Source organism: Musa acuminata, chromosome BXJ1-2, assembly GCF_036884655.1.
Source record: "Musa acuminata AAA Group cultivar baxijiao chromosome BXJ1-2, Cavendish_Baxijiao_AAA, whole genome shotgun sequence".
NCBI classification, from domain to species: domain Eukaryota; kingdom Viridiplantae; phylum Streptophyta; class Magnoliopsida; order Zingiberales; family Musaceae; genus Musa; species Musa acuminata.
In genome coordinates this window covers 11,961-30,198 of record NC_088328.1, presented here as the reverse complement: position 1 = coordinate 30,198, position 18,238 = coordinate 11,961, and the positions used below count along the sequence as shown (strand labels likewise).

Here is an 18,238-nt window from a genome sequence, read left to right as displayed (position 1 = left end):
AAAGATTGCAACCGTTCGATTCGTTGATTAAGATTGGGTTCTTCCCGTTGTCGCATACGAGAAAATATCTAATGGTGAAGGGATCAATTGAGGGGAATAAATTTCTCTCGGTTCTAAATTTCTCATTACCAAACGATTTAGTGTTATAAATTTAAGCTGAAATCATATTTTGATTTTGTATCAATTTTATTTTATTTTAAATTTATGACGTAATTACAGTAAAAATAATTGAGAATTGAAATTTTGATCAAATGGATTTTAATTTTAATAAATCATTTCTTGTTGGCTGTCAATTAAATTTTTATTATTTCAAAATGAATATAAATAATCTCCCAAATATTTATTTTACATATATCAACAATTATAATTGACGTTCTAGAAACATTTAAGCCCTTAAATTTGATGTGATGATTTCAAAAGATTGTTTCAGATTATCTAAACAAAATTTATAATTCAATTCTTAATATTTTGATATTGTTATCGCATTTAAAATGTGTCAAAATATATAAATAGCTTTCATATTAATGAGTTTTAAGAGTTAAGAAATATTTATACAATATGTGTTTAATAAGTCAAAATAAGAGATTAATTATATATTATCTATAATTAATTATATTTAGTATCTCTGTTATTATATTTTAAAAAATTATATTAGAATTTCTATACTTATAAAAAAATAAAGTATTTAATCTCGTTTCTCCCATTGAATCTGTTGATAAAAATACTATAGAGTTTATCAGCAAATGTTGACTCTATCTCACTTTGTTTACCACTAAGTATATATATATATATATATATATATATATATATATATATATATATATATATATATATATATATATATATATATATATGATATTTTAGTCAAAGAAAAAATAAAATTAAATATTCTACTGTATAACATTCTTAATTTAACTTTAAAAATATAGAAATAAAAATATTAAAAGATATATAATAACATGAAGTAATATATAATTAACCCAGTGATAATGACCTTTGAATTAAATTTTTTAATATATTTTTATTTAATATTAAGATCTCAATTGGAGATGACAAAAAATTCTTCACATATTTTAAATTATACTTTTTTGGGGAAGTAGTGTGGCTACCGTGAAAGATTTATGATGTGGTTCTACATGAATCTAGTTTTACAGCATCATTAAATCACATTGGAATGGCGAGAATGAACGAATGGGACGTCGCAGCATCTGCATTCCAACCACCCCGCGCGGTTGCCAACGCCACCCCACCTTCCTCCTCTTGGAGAGGTGCCCCAAAACCCTGTCCGCCTTCAACCAACTCCACGCCCACTTCATCACCACCGGCCTTGCCCGCCACACCTACCCCCTCTCCCGCCTCCTTCTCCTCTTCTCCTCGCTCCCCTCCCCTCTCCCCTCTCTCCCCCACGCCGCCGCCCTCCTCTGCCAGCCTCTGGTCTCCTCCTCCTCCCCCTCCCCCTTCCTCCCCAACACGCTCGTCTCTTCCCTCGCCGACGTCGGCCGTCCCCACCTCGCCCTCTCCCTCTACTCCCGGGTCCTCCTCCTCCAGCCCCACTCCCCCAAGCCCAACAACCACACCTTTCCCTCCCTCCTCAAGGCCTGCGCCGCTGCCGGCCCCTCGTGGGTCCCAGTCGGCCGCGCCCTTCACGCCCACGTCGTCAAGTTCATCGGCCACGACTCCGTCGACCACTTCGTCCGCGCCGCGCTGCTCAGCTTCTACTCCCGCTGCGGGGACGTGTCATCTGGCCGCCGCTTGTTCGACCGCATTCCAAACCCTGACCTGCCCGCTTGGAATTGCATGCTCTCGGCCTATGCTCGGTGCTATAGCGACGTCGAGGATGCTGATTCCGGCATGCAGACCTTGTTTCTCTTCCGAAAGTTGCAGCTTTCCTCCACGTTTAGGCCGAACGAGATCACGCTCGTGGCCTTGATCGGTGCTTGTGGTGATCTGGGAGCCCTAGGCCAGGGTATCTGGGCACATGCCTACATCGAGCAGAATCATTTAATCATGAACCAGGTCGTGGCTACGGCTTTGATCGATATGTATGCAAAATGCGGACGATTAGATCTTGCGGAGCAACTGTTCGTCAGATTGTCTCAGAAAGATGTGCTCTGCTACAACGCCATGATTCGGGGACTTGCGACTCACGGGCGTGGTCACCAGGCAGTTGAACTGTTCCATAGGATGACGAGCGAGGGGGTGGGGGTTGACGAGGTGACATTTGTAGTTGTCATGAGCGCTTGTGCGCATGCAGGGTTGGTCGATGAGGGGCAGAGATTGTTCGACGAAATGCAAGAGGATTTCGGAATCAAGCCACAGATGGAGCATTATGGATGTTTGGTGGATCTTTTGGGCCGATCTGGACAGCTTGAGGAGGCCGAGCAGGTCATTCAATCCATGCCTATGAAGCCAAATGCGATCCTTTACAGGTCATTGTTAACAGCTTGTGGAATTCATAATAACTTGGAGATCGGAGAGCGTACGGTTGCACAGCTGATACATTCGGAGCCTGAGCATGGTGGTAACTACGTTTTATTGTCAAACATGTTTGCCAAGATTTGTCGATGGGACGGTGTTATGCAGGTGAGAAAGGTGATGAAGGAGAAGGGTATTGATAAAACACCTGGTTCTAGTTTAGTCGAGGTTGAGGGATCCATGCACGAGTTCTTGATGGGAGACAGAACTCACCCTCTTCTGAAGGAGATCTACAAGATGCTCGACGAAATGGACAGAAGATTGCATGAGTTTGGATACATGCCAAGAACAAAGGAAGTGTTGTTTGATGTTGAAGAGGAGGATAAGGAAGATGCTCTCTCCTACCACAGTGAGAGGCTGGCTATTGCCTTTGCTCTCCTTACATCCGATCCGAGTGTTCCTATCAGAATTATGAAGAATTTGAGAGTCTGTGGTGACTGCCACTTGAGTACAAAGCTCATATCTGGGATCTACATGAGGGAAATAATTGTGCGAGATCGAAGCCGCTTTCACCATTTCAGGAACTGGACATGTTCTTGCTCAGATTATTGGTAAACTTTTCTTCATATCAATCAGGTATGTTCGATATCATGTGTGCTTTATTTATCAAACACATATCAGGTTGGATGCATACAGTCTATTTGTTAAACTGGTTCCATAATCATGCATACAATCTATTCATGGACTCAACACCTTGCAATGGCTTGTATGCTCGACTTTATATAAAATGGCATTATCATTTTAAGGTAGGCCTAATTTAGAGAATTTGAGGAGTTTGTATGACCAAACCTGAGAACTTTATGCATCATCATATAAAGGAGAAAAGGGAGATTGAAGAAAGTAATGGAAGCCGAAATTGGGCTAACGAGGAGGCTTTGGATGAGGTCAAAAAAGAAGCAAAACTAAAACAGAGAAAAAGGAGGGTAGCTATTTAATAGAATAGTTTTATATTACAATAAATAAACCAGAATAATTTGCATATTTTCTTTGTGTAGTACTTTTATCACACAAGGTGATACTTTATTGCATTCATCGAAATATTTTTTATTTTGAACTCTTTTTACTATGTTAAGTGGGTGATACAAGTACTATGATCTTTTCAAAAATTAATTGATGGAAGCATGTATGTTTTTTTTTTTTTGAGTTTGAATCAAATTGTTTCACGTTACAATAAAAAAAATTATATAGCCTCTGTTTTTAATATTATAGTCATGTAGAACTATTCCTAATCGAATCTTAATTTCTGTGTCACCTATGTCTTTTTTTTATCCCTAATTTCTTTTCTTGTATGTGTGTGTGGATTGATTATCTCACCGATCAATTGGAAAGGAAAGAGTTTTTTTTTTTTTTTTGTAAATTTATGCATAATTTCTCTCTTACTTGTGAGGATTAATTTTTCTCCAACTTTGTATAGGTAGCACTTATTCATGTCTTTCTATTGCTTTGACTCATCTTCACTAGGTCAAACCATAGTTTGACCACCACTTGGGTCACCTAAAGCATCTGACTTCCCTTAGACAACCTGATTTAAATTCTTTTTTATTTTGTTTTACTGAGTAACTTCAATCTAGATCGTTTGACTTTGATATCATATTGACTTTTTTCGGCTATTTGAATCAAAGTTAAACTAGATAGAGCTACTATACATAGAAATTGGATATGATCATAATCCAAAAGCTTATTTAGTCTGACTTTTTTTAATCTTTCAGTCATGTTAGACTGTCTGGATGTGTCAGAATGGGCATGATTGGGTTGACTGGAATCTGGATGTCTGATGACATTTATTTTGAAGTTTACCGACCACTGTCAGATGTAGAAAGAAACCATCTCAATTAACGAAGCCTATCAATAGAAAGCACTCGCTGCTTAGTTGTACTACTACTTCCATTTCCAAGATACCAAGTAGTGAATGCAATCAGAAACTAGGATTCAACTGCTGCGACACAACAATCCAAGCAAAACATAATGCAAACATCTTTGCCTAATACAAATGCGACCACCACACTCTACTGATGCTAACAGCACTGCTTAACCTTCTCCTTGACTTTAATTGGCAGGCCTCCTTTCATCCTCAGCGTGAGGGACAGCACGTGCTCCGGGGTCTTCTCCTTCCCCACCACGTCGATCTCGAACCTTTCCACCACGCAGGCTACGATGGACTTCATCTGTACATACGCCATCTCCTTCCCCAGACACATCCTTGGGCCTGCATGGAACACCGGGAATCGGAACGGGCTTTCGGGTCTAAAGACTCCGTTCTCCAGCCACCTCTCCGGCTTGTACTCGTTGCAGTCTCGCCCCCATATGTCCTCCAACCTCCCCATGGCGTAAGCGCTGTAAGTCACAAACCATCCTTTGCCCACGAAGGTCCCGTCGGGCATGATGTCGTCTTCCAGGCATGACTGTGTGTCGATCGGTACCGGAGGATACAATCTCATCGACTCCGTCACCGCTGCGTGGAGGTAATGCATTTCTCGGAGCTCGTCGAAGCTGAACGTTTCGCTTGTGTTCTTGTTGATGGTCCTTACACTTGTGACCTCGTCCAGTATCTTCTTCTCCACGTCGGGCCTCGTCGACAGGATCCAGAAGAACCATGTCAGGGCCGATGATGTCGTCTCCCTGCCTGCCACGAGGAAGTTTGTGACGATGTCTCGCAGGAACTCCTCCGAGTTGTTCTTGTTGGAGGCGAATCGAGAGAGGAGGTCGTGGTGTTCGTCCAGCTCTGAGGCTTTCTCCTTCCTTGCTCGAATGATCCGCATGGCGTAACCGTGCACGACCGCGAGCAGTTCTCTCAGCCGCCTCTCCGACCCGATGTCGAGCAGCTTCTTCACCCGCCACGTGATCTCGAAAGCATCCATGAACCGGCCAACGATCAGGTTCTGCGCTTCCTCGAAGGCTCTCATGAAGCTCGAGGAAGTGGCATCGGCAACGGCGTCCTCCGCGAGGCACGCGGGGTCTTCGTCGAAGGCGACCTTGCAGATGCTGTCAAAGGCGAAGCGCTCCAAGACGCTCTGCAGATCCATCGTCTCGCCCTTCTCTCCCGCTCTCCTCATCAGCGGCAGCAGCCTGTGGGCAATCTCCGACTGCATGGTGTCCACCATGAAGTTGCGAAGGGAGCGCTTGCTGAACTCGTAGCTCGCCTGCTTGCGCTGCCCCTTCCACTCTTCGCCGTCCGAGTTGAAGATGCCATGGCCGAGGAAGTCCACCAGCATGCGGAAGGAGCGCTCGCCCTTGGGGTAGTTCTCGAAGTTGGACTTGAGCACGTGTTCGACGTTGGAGGGGTTGGCGGTGATGACACCTCCGACCTGCCCCGGGCTCCGGAAGGTCATCGAGTGGGTGGGGCTGTGGACGAGGACGTCGGTGATCCAGTCGAGAAATCGGTGCCGGTTTTTGAGGAACTGGGGAAGGAGACCGAGCAAGAGGTAGGGCTTGAGGCCAGTGCATCTGCTTCGCTCTGACCAGCTCCTGTAGAGGAAGAAGAGGCAGAGGGAGAGAGGCAAGAGGAGGAAGCAGACTAGCTGTGGGGAAGATAGCTCCATAAGACCTGGTAATTGTCTTGTGTCAGACTGCTGGCTTCAATGGCTTTTATGGACGTCAAACTTGGTGGATAGAGCAAGAAGAGGACTGCACCAATAAACAAATGGTGGTGATTGAAGTCTTCTGGCGCCACATGCCCTGCTTTCTTGGTGACCAAGGAAGAGGCATGCTTTCAAAGTATGGCTACTAAGTATAGGAAGCTTTCAGGTAGTGTTAATATCAAACCAAGATTCTCATCTTCCAAACCATGTGCGTTGTTTTTGTAGTTTTCTGTGTTCATCTTGTGAGAGGAATGTGACTGTGAGATGACCAGTTTCACTCTATGAATGTCCGTAGGCGACTGTCAGTACACGCAGCGGCTCACATCTTCTCTTGTTTCTTTTCCTAAACGTTGGACTCGCAACTTTGCACGTTATAATGCTTCTGGGTTTATTATAACAAATTAATTAAAGTTAGAAATAATTGATCCATCACAGATGACTAGTCATACTAATCATATAAAAATAATTCATCCTAATGGTGTGACTTGCTATATCCATCTTAACGATCCCTGAGCTGAAACGAATCTGCAGTAAATGAGGTAATAACAGAAAGCATAAGTGAATCTTTCTCAATCAACCTGTTTCCCAAATTAAAAGAACTAAAAACAACAACACTCAACCTGTTTCCCAATGTAAAAGAACTAAAAGATTTCTTTTTTCTTTTTTCTTTTGAACCCTCATGATTTAACTTTTCCCCTCATGCGATACTCTTACAACATAGTTGCTTTCGAAGAATCACTCTTTTTGTAACATAAGCAAAAAGATATCGAATTAGTAAAGAGCAAACGTAGATGGATTACTGTGGTTGTTCCACCGAAGCATAAATATATTTAGAAATGGCATTGTGAGCATATAACTATCAGGTAGTGATACATGGCCTAGAGGTTGATGGCCCAAAGATTTTGTCGATTAAACGTGGCCTACACGTGACGGTCGGATCCGATGATGCGTGGTCATCTCAAGTCATACGTGATTGAATATTTAACTATTCAAACCTCGTGATTGACATCGACAGATAATATGGGCCTCAAGAATAATGAACATCACGCTATATCCATGCCCAAAATATCGTATGTTCTCTTGCTGCTAATAATCTCAAATATAACTACTCTCGAATCACCTATAAAAGGAACCTTCAAGTATGCACTTACACGACTTCTCTTTCAACACCAATTTATTAGTTCGAGCAATCTGAACTTGTGAATTAAGTTGATTGTCGGAGGAGCATTTCTCGAGAATATCGTCGACCTAGTTTTTATAAGATCAACACTTCGAAGAACTACCATCGGGAATTGAGATAGGCTTGGAACTAGCTTCGGTTGGATCTGCATCTCACTCCAACTCGGATAATCATAATCTATACTAACATATTAGTGCTAGAAGGAGAGCCTCTAAAATGTTTCAGGAAAACTTTACAAGACCATCAAGGCCGAACCCTAAGGAGCCCAATAGCCTAAATGGTTCAAGTAGGCCAAATGGATAGGGGGGACTGAGCCCGACTCCACCAGAAGCACCTTCTCGAACCTCCTAATATTGTTTCTTCTAGGACCAATCCAGCCTAGACCCTTGGTCAAACCTGCTTACCCCACTTTCCAATCACCCAATCATCAGCTCTTTTGTCAATTGTTTCGAGACTTGACGACTAACCCACCACCCATCCAACCAACAGCTCCAGTAGCACAGACAGTAACCATGCCCGCTGAAGCCTTTCATAACCTTACTCAACAAGTCTAGTTATTGACAAGAGTATTCCAATCCATAGCCCCTTATCTCCCTTAGCTAATTTAGGTAGCACAATAAGAGGCACATCCCACTCCTCACACCCCGACTTTCCTACTCTAGTACCATCATCAGCCCCTGCTCCCAATATAATGGCAGAATTGTGCCCACTTGAGACCAAGCCACACTAAGAAGACAACTCTCCAAATCACCCCCCCATTAGCTCCACTTAATCATCTTCTTTAGGAAGTGGACGAACCAAGAAGGGTCAATTGCCCAATCAGTCGAATCCCCTCCTAATGTGTAGGATCACTCTTTGAGATAGATAAATGGTTAGAGGACATTAAAAGGGAAATAAGGCAGAGAAAGCAACCTGAGGCCAATCCTTACCTCAAGTCTCCTTTTGTTAAAAGCCATCATGGAAGAACCAATTCTGCAATGGTCTAGAATACCAACCTTAGAGATCTATGAAGTGAGTTCTAACCCATGAAGCCCAAATGACGTTGTTTTAGGATGGTGGACTCACTTATGTGCCACACTTTCCTCAACAACTCTTAGGGTGGCGGCAAGTGAATGGTTCTCCAAACTCCATCCCAAATCGATCTCATCATTTGGGAAACTAGTGAAGGAGTTTGAGTCTAATTTTATCAGTTACAAATTACCGATGTAGTCTACCTCTTCCTTGTTGGACATATGACAGATGGACAAGGAGTCTCTTGCTAACTATATCAAACGCTTCAACAATAAGGTTAGGCTAATGGTAGATCTAAGCTCATCGGTCTTGATTAATGCCTATATTGGTTGCCTCCAGCCCTCAAAGGTTTTCTACTCAATCATCACCCGGCCACCAACCACTTTCCTCTAGCAAGAGGCCAATCAACACATAGTTGCAGAAACTTAGTTGCAAGAGGCGAATCAGCATATAGTGGCAGAAACGATAATCACTAGGAAGAGAAACTTAGAGCTCAAGAAGGCTATCAAATAGGAGAAAAGCTCACGGCCAAATAACTCAAATCGACCTCACAATGACATGCACCAAGGGGACCAAACTCTTCCTCATTAGGAATTCACCCCATTAAACTTATCTCATACTAAGATGTTGACGCAGATAAGGGAGAAAGGTGTGTGGATCCTCTTTTTTAAACTTTGCTAAACAAGCAAAATTATTTCAAGTTCTACCATTTCTACTAAGACCATGAGCATAACACCGAGGATTATTATGATATGAAACAATAGATGGAGGATCTCATTTAAAGGGGGCACCTTAACTGCTACCTCCACCGGGTTCAAGGGACATCTCTAAGACCAAGAGGACCCATCGAACAGTTGTGGACATGACAGTTGGGGGACTCAGATTTGGGTGAAAACAACTTATCTTCCCACAAAAGTTATGTGCAAGAGCCCCGTGCTAAAAGGTTTAGCCTAATGGGAGATCCCCCAGTTGTGTTTAGAGAAGAAGAGGTTAAGCACTTGGACCCTGACCCTAACGATGCCTTGATCATCTCGCTTAGAATTGTCAATGCCTTATCGAAGAAGATCTTGGTTGATATGAGGAGCTCAGCCAACATCCTCTATTATGACACCTTCCAAGAGATTAGACTAAGTAGAAAAGACCTGCAACCCAACTCATCTACTCTCACTGATTTCACCAGAGATTTAATCACTCCCTTGGGGATGATGGACCGCTACGTCACCTCAAGTAAAGAAATTGTTCAAAGAAAGGGAAGACCAAGTTCTTGGCTATTGATGTCCTATCGGCTTACAATGTCATCATCGATTGCCCAATCCTCAACCGACTCCATGCCTTCATCTCAACTTATTACATGACATTAAAATACCCAACTAAATCTAGAGTATGCAAACTCAAGAGTGACAAATGAGAGTCCCATTAGTGCTACCTCATGTTCGTCACCCTCCCGAGGAGAGCAACGCTCTCTATACAATAAATGGATATGTGATAGCTGACCCCTTATGTTGCTCACCCAGAGGTAAGCAAACCTACTAGTCATAGGTGCCTTGCAAGCTAATCAGGTGAGTGATGACACATGTGACATAATACATATTCGTTTTACTAATTATTATTATGATGTTTTCTCACTTTATATTACTTAATGCATAAATGTATTGTGATATCCATGAATCTGTGCACTATGAATCAAATCACGATGAGATCACGATAATGAGATCGATTCACCTTTAAACATATATCCTAAACAATCCCGGTCATAGGTTACTCGAAAGGGACATCGAGATAACCAGACAGACTGGTGTACTGTATACCCGTACATATGATGGAGGCAGGTGGTCTTATAACTGCTCATATATAGACACTAGGGCTATAGTGTAGGTGCTCATTGGAGAATGAGTTCACTAATTGATTCACTCATGGAATGCTAGATAGTTAATGATATCAATCTCCTTTTCATATCTCAAATGGTGTAGACACTGTCGACTTAGTTGGAACTCTGTTCAGAAGGTAAGCTGTGGTCTCTAGGGCGTATCCCCGGAATGAGATGGGTAGGTCGGCGAAGCTCATCATGGACCGCATCATGTCTAACAGTGTACGATTCCTCCTTTCAAATACACCATTGAGTTGAGGTGTATAAGAAGGTATCCGTTGGGAGAGAATCTTATGGTCCTTGAGGAATTGAGTGAACTTTGTACTCAAGTACTCACCTCCCCGATCTGATCGAAGAGTCTTGATACTCTTTCCAGTCTAGTTCTTTACTTTATTTTTATACTCTCTGAATTTCTCAAAGGCCTCAAACTTGTAGTTTATCAAGTACACATATTCATACCTTGAGAAATCATCAGTAACAGTAATAAAGTAGGAGCAACCACCTATGGCATGAGTTGACATGGGTTCACATACATCACTATGTATGAGTTCCAACAGCTTAGTGGCTCTCTCTCCAATTCCACTAAAAGGAGAGTTGGTCAGTTTTCCACGAAGGCAAGGCTCACAAGTTATATATGACTCATAGTAGAATGGATCTAGATATCTATACATTAGCAACTTTTGAATCATTCCCTCATGGATATGACCTACCCTACAATGCCACATATATGCACCGTTACCTCATCTAATTTCCTCTTGGACATACTTACATTCATGATGTGTGGAGTAGTGTCTAGCATGAACAAACTATTATGCAATGTTCCTCTAGTGATGATCTTATCATCTAATAATATTAAATAATTATTATTCTCAAACACTAATTTATATTCACTAACTATCAAATACAAAATGAAAATAATATTTTTGATAATAGAAAGAACAAAATAATATGTATCCAATGCAATAATAGCTTCATCAAGCAGATGTAGGGTGACATCGCCAATAGGTACTACAACAACTTTTGCTCCATTACCCATCTTGAGGTCCATCTTACCTCTCTCTAATCTCTTTGGTCTTACCATAACCTATAACAAATTACAAATATGATAAGAACTACTGATATCCAATACCTATGTGTTATCATAAGAGTCTAACAAATGAAGATTGATCATGAATGTACTTGAAGCTTCTCCAAGCTTTTGTTTCGCCCTTTCTACAAGGTACTCTTTGCAATTCCTCTTTCAATTCCTATCTTTGTCGTAGTGGAAGCACTGACCTTTGTCCTTTGCATGGTCCTTTTTAGCAATCTTTGCTTTACCCGGTCTGTCCTTGCCCTTCTTAAGGGATTTTTCTACCTTACTTTTCTTTCTGGTCTCATAAGTATAAAGAACTGGCTTCTCTTTCTTGATAGTGCTCTCTGTCTCCCTCAACATATTGGGGAGCTCAAGGAGAGTCACCTCAAGCTTGTTCATATTAAAATTCATTATGAACTGTGAAAAGGAATCTGGTAGGGATTGAAGCACAAGATCCACACATAGGTTATCCTTTATGACTATTCCTAGACTTATGAGTTTCTCTATCTACTCAACCATCTTTAGGATATGGTTCTGAACCGGTGTCCTCTTAGTTATCCTAGCACGGAAGAGGCTCTTGGATATCTCATATTGTTGAGTCCTTTCTTGTTCCTCAAACAGTGTGCGCACATGTAGGAGAAGGGATCTGACATCCATCTTTTTATGCTACCTTTGTAACTCAGGAGTCATAGAGCCCAATATATAACACTGAGCAAGAGTGGAGTCATCTATGTACTTCATATAGCGAGCGATCTATCCTCGCTTACCCCTTCCTCAAGCGTAGGCATTACTATTTTAAGGACATACGCGATTTTCTTTGTCGTGAGAACAATTCTCAAGTTATGGAGCCAATGTATATAATTTAGACCAGTGAGGCAGTTGATATCAAGTATGCCACGTAAGGGATTTGAAAGCAATATTTTCTGAAAATAAAGATACAACAGAAATAAATAACATGCAGATTTCGTAAAAAAATAAATAAGATATGAACTTCTATCTAATCTACTCAAACTATTTTTCTGACGAGTCATGCGACACCCTCAACACGTGAAATGGAAGTCTCCGACAGACTTCTAGTGGGGATCGAGATCCAATCAGTATCTTAGTGTAACCTCGAGGGACTCCAAATCACACTAAGCCATAAAGGTAGGCAACTCTTGACGATCATAACTCCTTATGATTCTAATCCTTTTTGGCCTTCGAACCACCATGGTCTCAAGGGACTCGACCAACCATGATGTTCGACTAAGTCAATACGATCATTACAAGATGAGTCTGATTTGATGATATACCTTCTAGGGACTCGACCAAGCATACCATATCCTCAAGTCACCGGTGACTTCTCTATGTTATTGGCAAGATAGTGATTCATGATAGGCGGTGCAACCGCCCCAGTCAGGCGGTGGCATCACCTGGGCTCAGTCTCCGAGCGAGACTGGGCGGTGCAACTTTCTTCTCAAAATATGCAAGTTGCAAGCTAGCAAATTTTTGCTTCCTTTGCATTGTTTGAGCTCGTAATTTTGCTTTCATTGCAAAGTGCAAGTTTAGCATGTTTAACATCCTGAGATAGACAAGATAGAACATTTTTGTATTTTCTTGAGATTTTAAGCTAGCAATTATCGGTGATGTTCAAGATAGCAATTTCTTCTCTTTTGAGAAGTGAAATTTTTGCTTTCATCTTGAATTGTGCAAGCTAGCTAGTTTGTCTCTTTTCATGATGTCCACGCTAGAAATTCTTGCTAGCTTGAACATTGCAAAACAAACATACTGAACTTGAATATCTAGCAAAATTTACAAACTTGTGATTTTTTTTGAATCGTCATTTTGATTTCTCGACATTCGATACATGAGATTTTATTATGAATCAAAATTTCTCATTAATCGATCTCCTACGATTCTACTTGATATTTATTTAAGAGGAGATTTGTTAAAATGAATCACGGTTTCTCTTAATTTTTCAAAATTATAACTTGAGTATTCATTTTATAAATCAAGATTGTTTATATGTTCTCTCATGACATCTTTTAAGGCTTATGACTTGAATTTTGTTATGTGAAATTCTTTGAATGTATGAAATACATCTCATCACCTAATAATTCTTCTTGATATTCCTTATGTGATGATATGAATACATGAAATATTCATTAATTTGATTTGATGTATACAAATAAGAAGTTTTGATCATGCATGGTAGGATGTAATTTGACAAAATTGGTACCATCATGATGTGAAATAAATGATGATTTGGAATCATACATTAATGATGATTTTATATTTTATGATTTGGTATGATGCATGCAATGATGAAATATTCATGAATTTAAAATGATGCATGCAATACTTATAATAATGATGTACATGATCTATTGCATATGATGTGTATCATGAATGCTTTAAATGATGAATGTTTGGTATCATGATCAACATGTTAATAAATGTTTAAAAATTTTAATGTTTGAGTATCATGTATGATATACCCATTAATGATGATTGATTTTTTTTTTTCGGTATCGTGCATGATAAATAAGGTTTTTGAAATTATGTATGTTTTAATTTTAATATATAATGATGCACAAATAAGATTGATACTTACCTTTTTCATAATCTGAAAATTAATATAAGGGTCTTCCCTTCTTTTTAACAATTAGTATCAGAGCTACGGTTTTCGAATTTGGTTTAACACTCAAATAGAAATGGCTCATTTCGGCTTTCAAGAGGGTCAATCTCTCATTCGTCCTCCCTTTTTCAATAGGACGGACTACACTTATTGGAAAACTCGAATGAGAGTTTTTTTGCTTTCGTTGGATTTAAATTTATGAAATATTGTCGAGAACGGTTTTCGAAGTCTTCTTTTCCAATGATCAATTGGAATGAATTTGAGAAGAAGACTTTCGCTCTTAATGCAAAGGCTATGAATGCCTTATTTTGTGCGTTTGATAAAAATGAGTTCAATCGTGTTTCGGTTTGTGAAACCGCGTTTGATATTTGGCATACACTCGAAATTACTCACGAAGGCACAAGTAGAGTGAAAGAGTCAAAAATCAATCTTTTGATACATTCTTTTGAACTTCTTGTAGAAACGTACACCATCAAAAGCTAGGAGCAAGAGATAATATCCTGCTTTTTAGGTACTCGATATTCATGACTCGAGATCCAAAAGAACACGTAATGCTCTCTAGTCGTAGTCCCCAGATGATACAGGGGAATCCAATCCATTTGACCTGTCTGTCCTCAGTTACCGTGTACCTATAGTCCCTCATCCATCTAATATCCCTGAGACCATATATCGAGCATAGTGCTGTTAGACCCATACGGTTTCTACTCGAGTCTTGCTCTAATGGATTCTTTCGGAGAACTCTTTCTCTCTCAACCCGAATGATCCTGGCCAGGGATTTTTCTGAGCAAGAACACATAGGATATTCCTCTCATGACGCTGAGAGTGGATGATCCTCTATCGACACTCAATAGTCCTCGTAAGGTCGACTACCACTCCCAATGATTAGCTGTACTAGATCTGGGACAACCAAACCTATAAGTCTGGTATCAAAGAGTGGAGCACTCATACAGGACATCCTTGGTGTCTCAAGTCTAAGGACCAGATATATCACTAGGACTACAGAATCACTGTTTGACAATAAGGCATCATCAACCATCCAACATTCCGTAAGCGGATCAATCAGTGAACTCATTCTCCAATGAGCACATGTACTGTATCCCTAGTGTCCCTACACGAGCAGCTATGAGACCAACTGCATCCATCATATGGACGGGTATACAGCACACCAGTCTGTCCGATTATCACGATGTCCCTCTCGAGTAACCTATGACCGGGATTATTTAGGATATGTGTTTAAAGGTGAATCGATCTCATTATCGTTATCTCATCACGATCCGATTCTCATTGCACAAATCCAAGGACATCACAATATATATATATATATATATATATATATATATATATATATATATATATATATATATATATATATATATATATATATATATATATATATATATATATGCAATAGTTATAAAGTGATATACGCCAAAATATAATAAGCAAAAAGATTTTGTATCAAGTCACATGTGCCATCACTTACGTGATTGGCTTGCTGGGCACCTATGACTAGCAATCTCCCACTTGACCTAAAGCCAATCACCTATATGTCTGATCCCCATCAGACCCCTGTGATACTCAAAGACAATCTGAGACAACGGCTTTGTCAGTGGATCTGCAATGTTATCTTCGGATGGAACTCTTTCCACTGCTACATCTCCTCGGGTTACGATCTCTCTGATAAGTTGGAACCTCCTCAGAACACTTATGATGAGACCCGGGTTCCCTTATTTGAGTAATCGCCCCCTAGTTGTTGCAATATAAGGAAGTCGGTTTCTCGCTATCCGGCACGACTCCCAAATCTATGATGAACTTCTTCACCCAGACTCCCTCCTTTGCTGCATTTGATGCAACAATGTACTCCGCCTCTGTGATTGAGTCAGCAGTAGTATCTTGCTTAGAACTCTTCCAGCATACTACTCCTCAATTCAAGGTGTACACGTACCCTAAATTTGACTTGCTATTATCGACATCAGACTGGAAACTTGAGTCTGTGTAGCCTTCAACCTTAAGGCTACTACCTCCATATACTAGTAAAAGATCCTTAGTCCTTCTCAAGTACTTAAGGATACACTTTACTGCTTTCCAGTGCTCCAAGCCTGGATTCGCCTGATACCTGCTCATGACACTTAGAGCATGTGCTATATCAGGCCTAGTACATAGCATGACATACATGATAGACCCTATTGCTGAGGTATAAGGTATCATATCCATGTTCGCCCTTTCTTCTGAAGTCTTTGGGGACATACTCGTAGAAAATGATATCCCATGTCTCATCGGTATGAGACCTCTCTTAGAATTTTTCATGCCAAACCTTTTGACAATGGTTTCTATGTACTTGAATTGGGATAAGCCAAGCATCCTCTTGGATCTATCTCTATAGATTCTAATCCCCAAGATATAGGATGCTTCCCCTAAGTCCTTCATGGAGAAGTGTCTAGATAACCAAGCCTTTACTGTGGATAGCATTCCTACGTCATTCCCAATGATTAGGATGCCATCCACATATAACATAAAAAAGGTGATAGCACTCCCACTTACCTTCCTGTACACACAAGGCTCATCTTCGTTCTTAACTAAGTCATAAGATCTGATTGCCTCATCAAATCTTATATTCCAACTTCAGAAAGCTTGCTTTAGTCCATAAATGGATCTAAGCAACCTACACACCTTATCTGGGCAGTTCTTGGACACGAATCCCTCAGGTTGCATCATATACACCTCCTCCTCGAGGTTCCCATTGAGGAATGCAGTTTTCACATCCATCTACCAGATCTCATAATCATAGTGTGTTGTAATAGCTAATAGAATTCTGATGGATTTTAGCATTGCTACGGGTGAGAAGGTTTCGTCGTAGTCAATACCTTGCCTTTGACGATACCCCTTAGCCACTAGCCTTGCTTTATAGGTCTCTACATTTCCATCTACTCTGATCTTTTTCTTAAAGATCCACTTGTAACCGATATGTACAATACCTTCGGGCGCATCAACTAGGACATGGTTCTGAACCGGTGTCCCTTCAGTCATCCTAGCGCAGAAGAGGCTCTTGGATATCTCATATCGCTGAGTCCTTCCCTGTTCCTCAAACAATTTACGGACATGTAGGAGAATGGATCTGGCATCTATTTTTTCATGTTGTCTCTGTACCTCAAGAGTCATAGAGCCCAACATATAGCACTGAGCAAGAGTGGAGTCATCAATATATTTCACGTAGCGAGCAATCTCATCCTCGCTTGCCCCTTCTTCGGGCATAGGCATTACTGTATCAAGGACGTACACGATTTTCTCCGCCGTGAGAACAATTCTCAAGTTACGGAGCCAATCCATATAATTTGGACCAATGAGGCGGTTGACATCAAGTATGCCACGTAAGGGATTTGAAAGCGACATTTTTTAAAAATAAAGATGCAACAGAAATGAATAACATGCAGATTTTACAAGAAGTAAACTATCAAGATATGGACATCTATCTTAATATGCTCCCACTATTTTACTAACGAGTCACGCGACACCCTCAGCACATGAAACGGAAGTCTCCAGCAGACTTCTAATGGGGATCAGGATCCAATCAGCGTCTTAGTGTAACCTCGAGGGACTCGACCAATCACTCTAAGCCTAAAAGGTAGGCAACTCTTGCCGATCACAACTCCTTGTGATTCCTGTCCTGTTCGGCCTCTAAATCACCATGGTCTTGAGGGATTCGACCAACCATGATGCTCGATTAACTCAACACCTTTGTTACAAGATGAGTCTAATTTGATGATATACCCTCGAGGGACTCGACCAAGCATACCATGTCCTCAGGTCACCGGTGACATCTCTATGTCGTAAGCAAGATAGCGAATCGCGATATAGGTGAGTCTCGAGGGACTCGACCAACTCAACCTACACCGGGAATCGGTTCCTACTTATAACGATGGAAGGCCACGTGGGTCAATCTAATTGCCTCACGTTTACCGACTTAATATTATCGATAGAGATGTTTCTATGATTTGGTCTCCTAATATGACATGTCACACATATACATATTTAATATATATCTACATCGCATGCAAATATATATACATATCTAATATGTGTATAAGCAATCACACCAGATGATCATGGACCACAACTTAATGTGATTAGGCCCGAGCCAGTAGGCCTAATCACTCACATCAAGATCTATGTGTGCGACGGTGCATCTCCATGCCCTATGATCGTCCATCTCGTCCTCGTCGGTTCCGTCAACATCGCGATGCATGTGCATCTTCATTCATCGCGATCGTCCGTCTCATGGGTCCCGCTATCGCATCCACACTCTCGCTGCGCCTCCTCATGTGATTACAACTTAATCATAGGCACGCATGCCCAACAATAAACGAGAAATATAATGGAGGCTAGCAGACCCCAATAATAATAATCACAAGTATACACATAATAATCATCATCATGTAGG

General features: G+C 40.8%; 2 protein-coding genes across 2 annotated transcripts; one reads left to right on the top strand and one right to left on the bottom strand.

Moving 5' to 3' along the window:
* Positions 1-1,148: 1,148 nt before the first annotated feature.
* Positions 1,149-6,361, top strand: LOC135594991 (pentatricopeptide repeat-containing protein At5g43790-like). The gene is made up of 3 exons (XM_065085492.1): positions 1,149-3,051; positions 4,533-4,937; positions 5,022-6,361. The coding sequence occupies exon 1, from the start codon at positions 1,192-1,194 to the stop codon at positions 3,028-3,030; it is 1,839 nt and encodes a 612-aa protein (XP_064941564.1). The 5' UTR covers positions 1,149-1,191; the 3' UTR covers positions 3,031-3,051; positions 4,533-4,937; positions 5,022-6,361.
* LOC103973794 (cytochrome P450 CYP94D108-like) lies at positions 4,321-6,014 on the bottom strand. The gene has a single exon (XM_009388456.3). The coding sequence runs from the start codon at positions 6,012-6,014 to the stop codon at positions 4,491-4,493; it is 1,524 nt and encodes a 507-aa protein (XP_009386731.2). The 3' UTR covers positions 4,321-4,490.
* Positions 6,362-18,238: the final 11,877 nt, after the last annotated feature.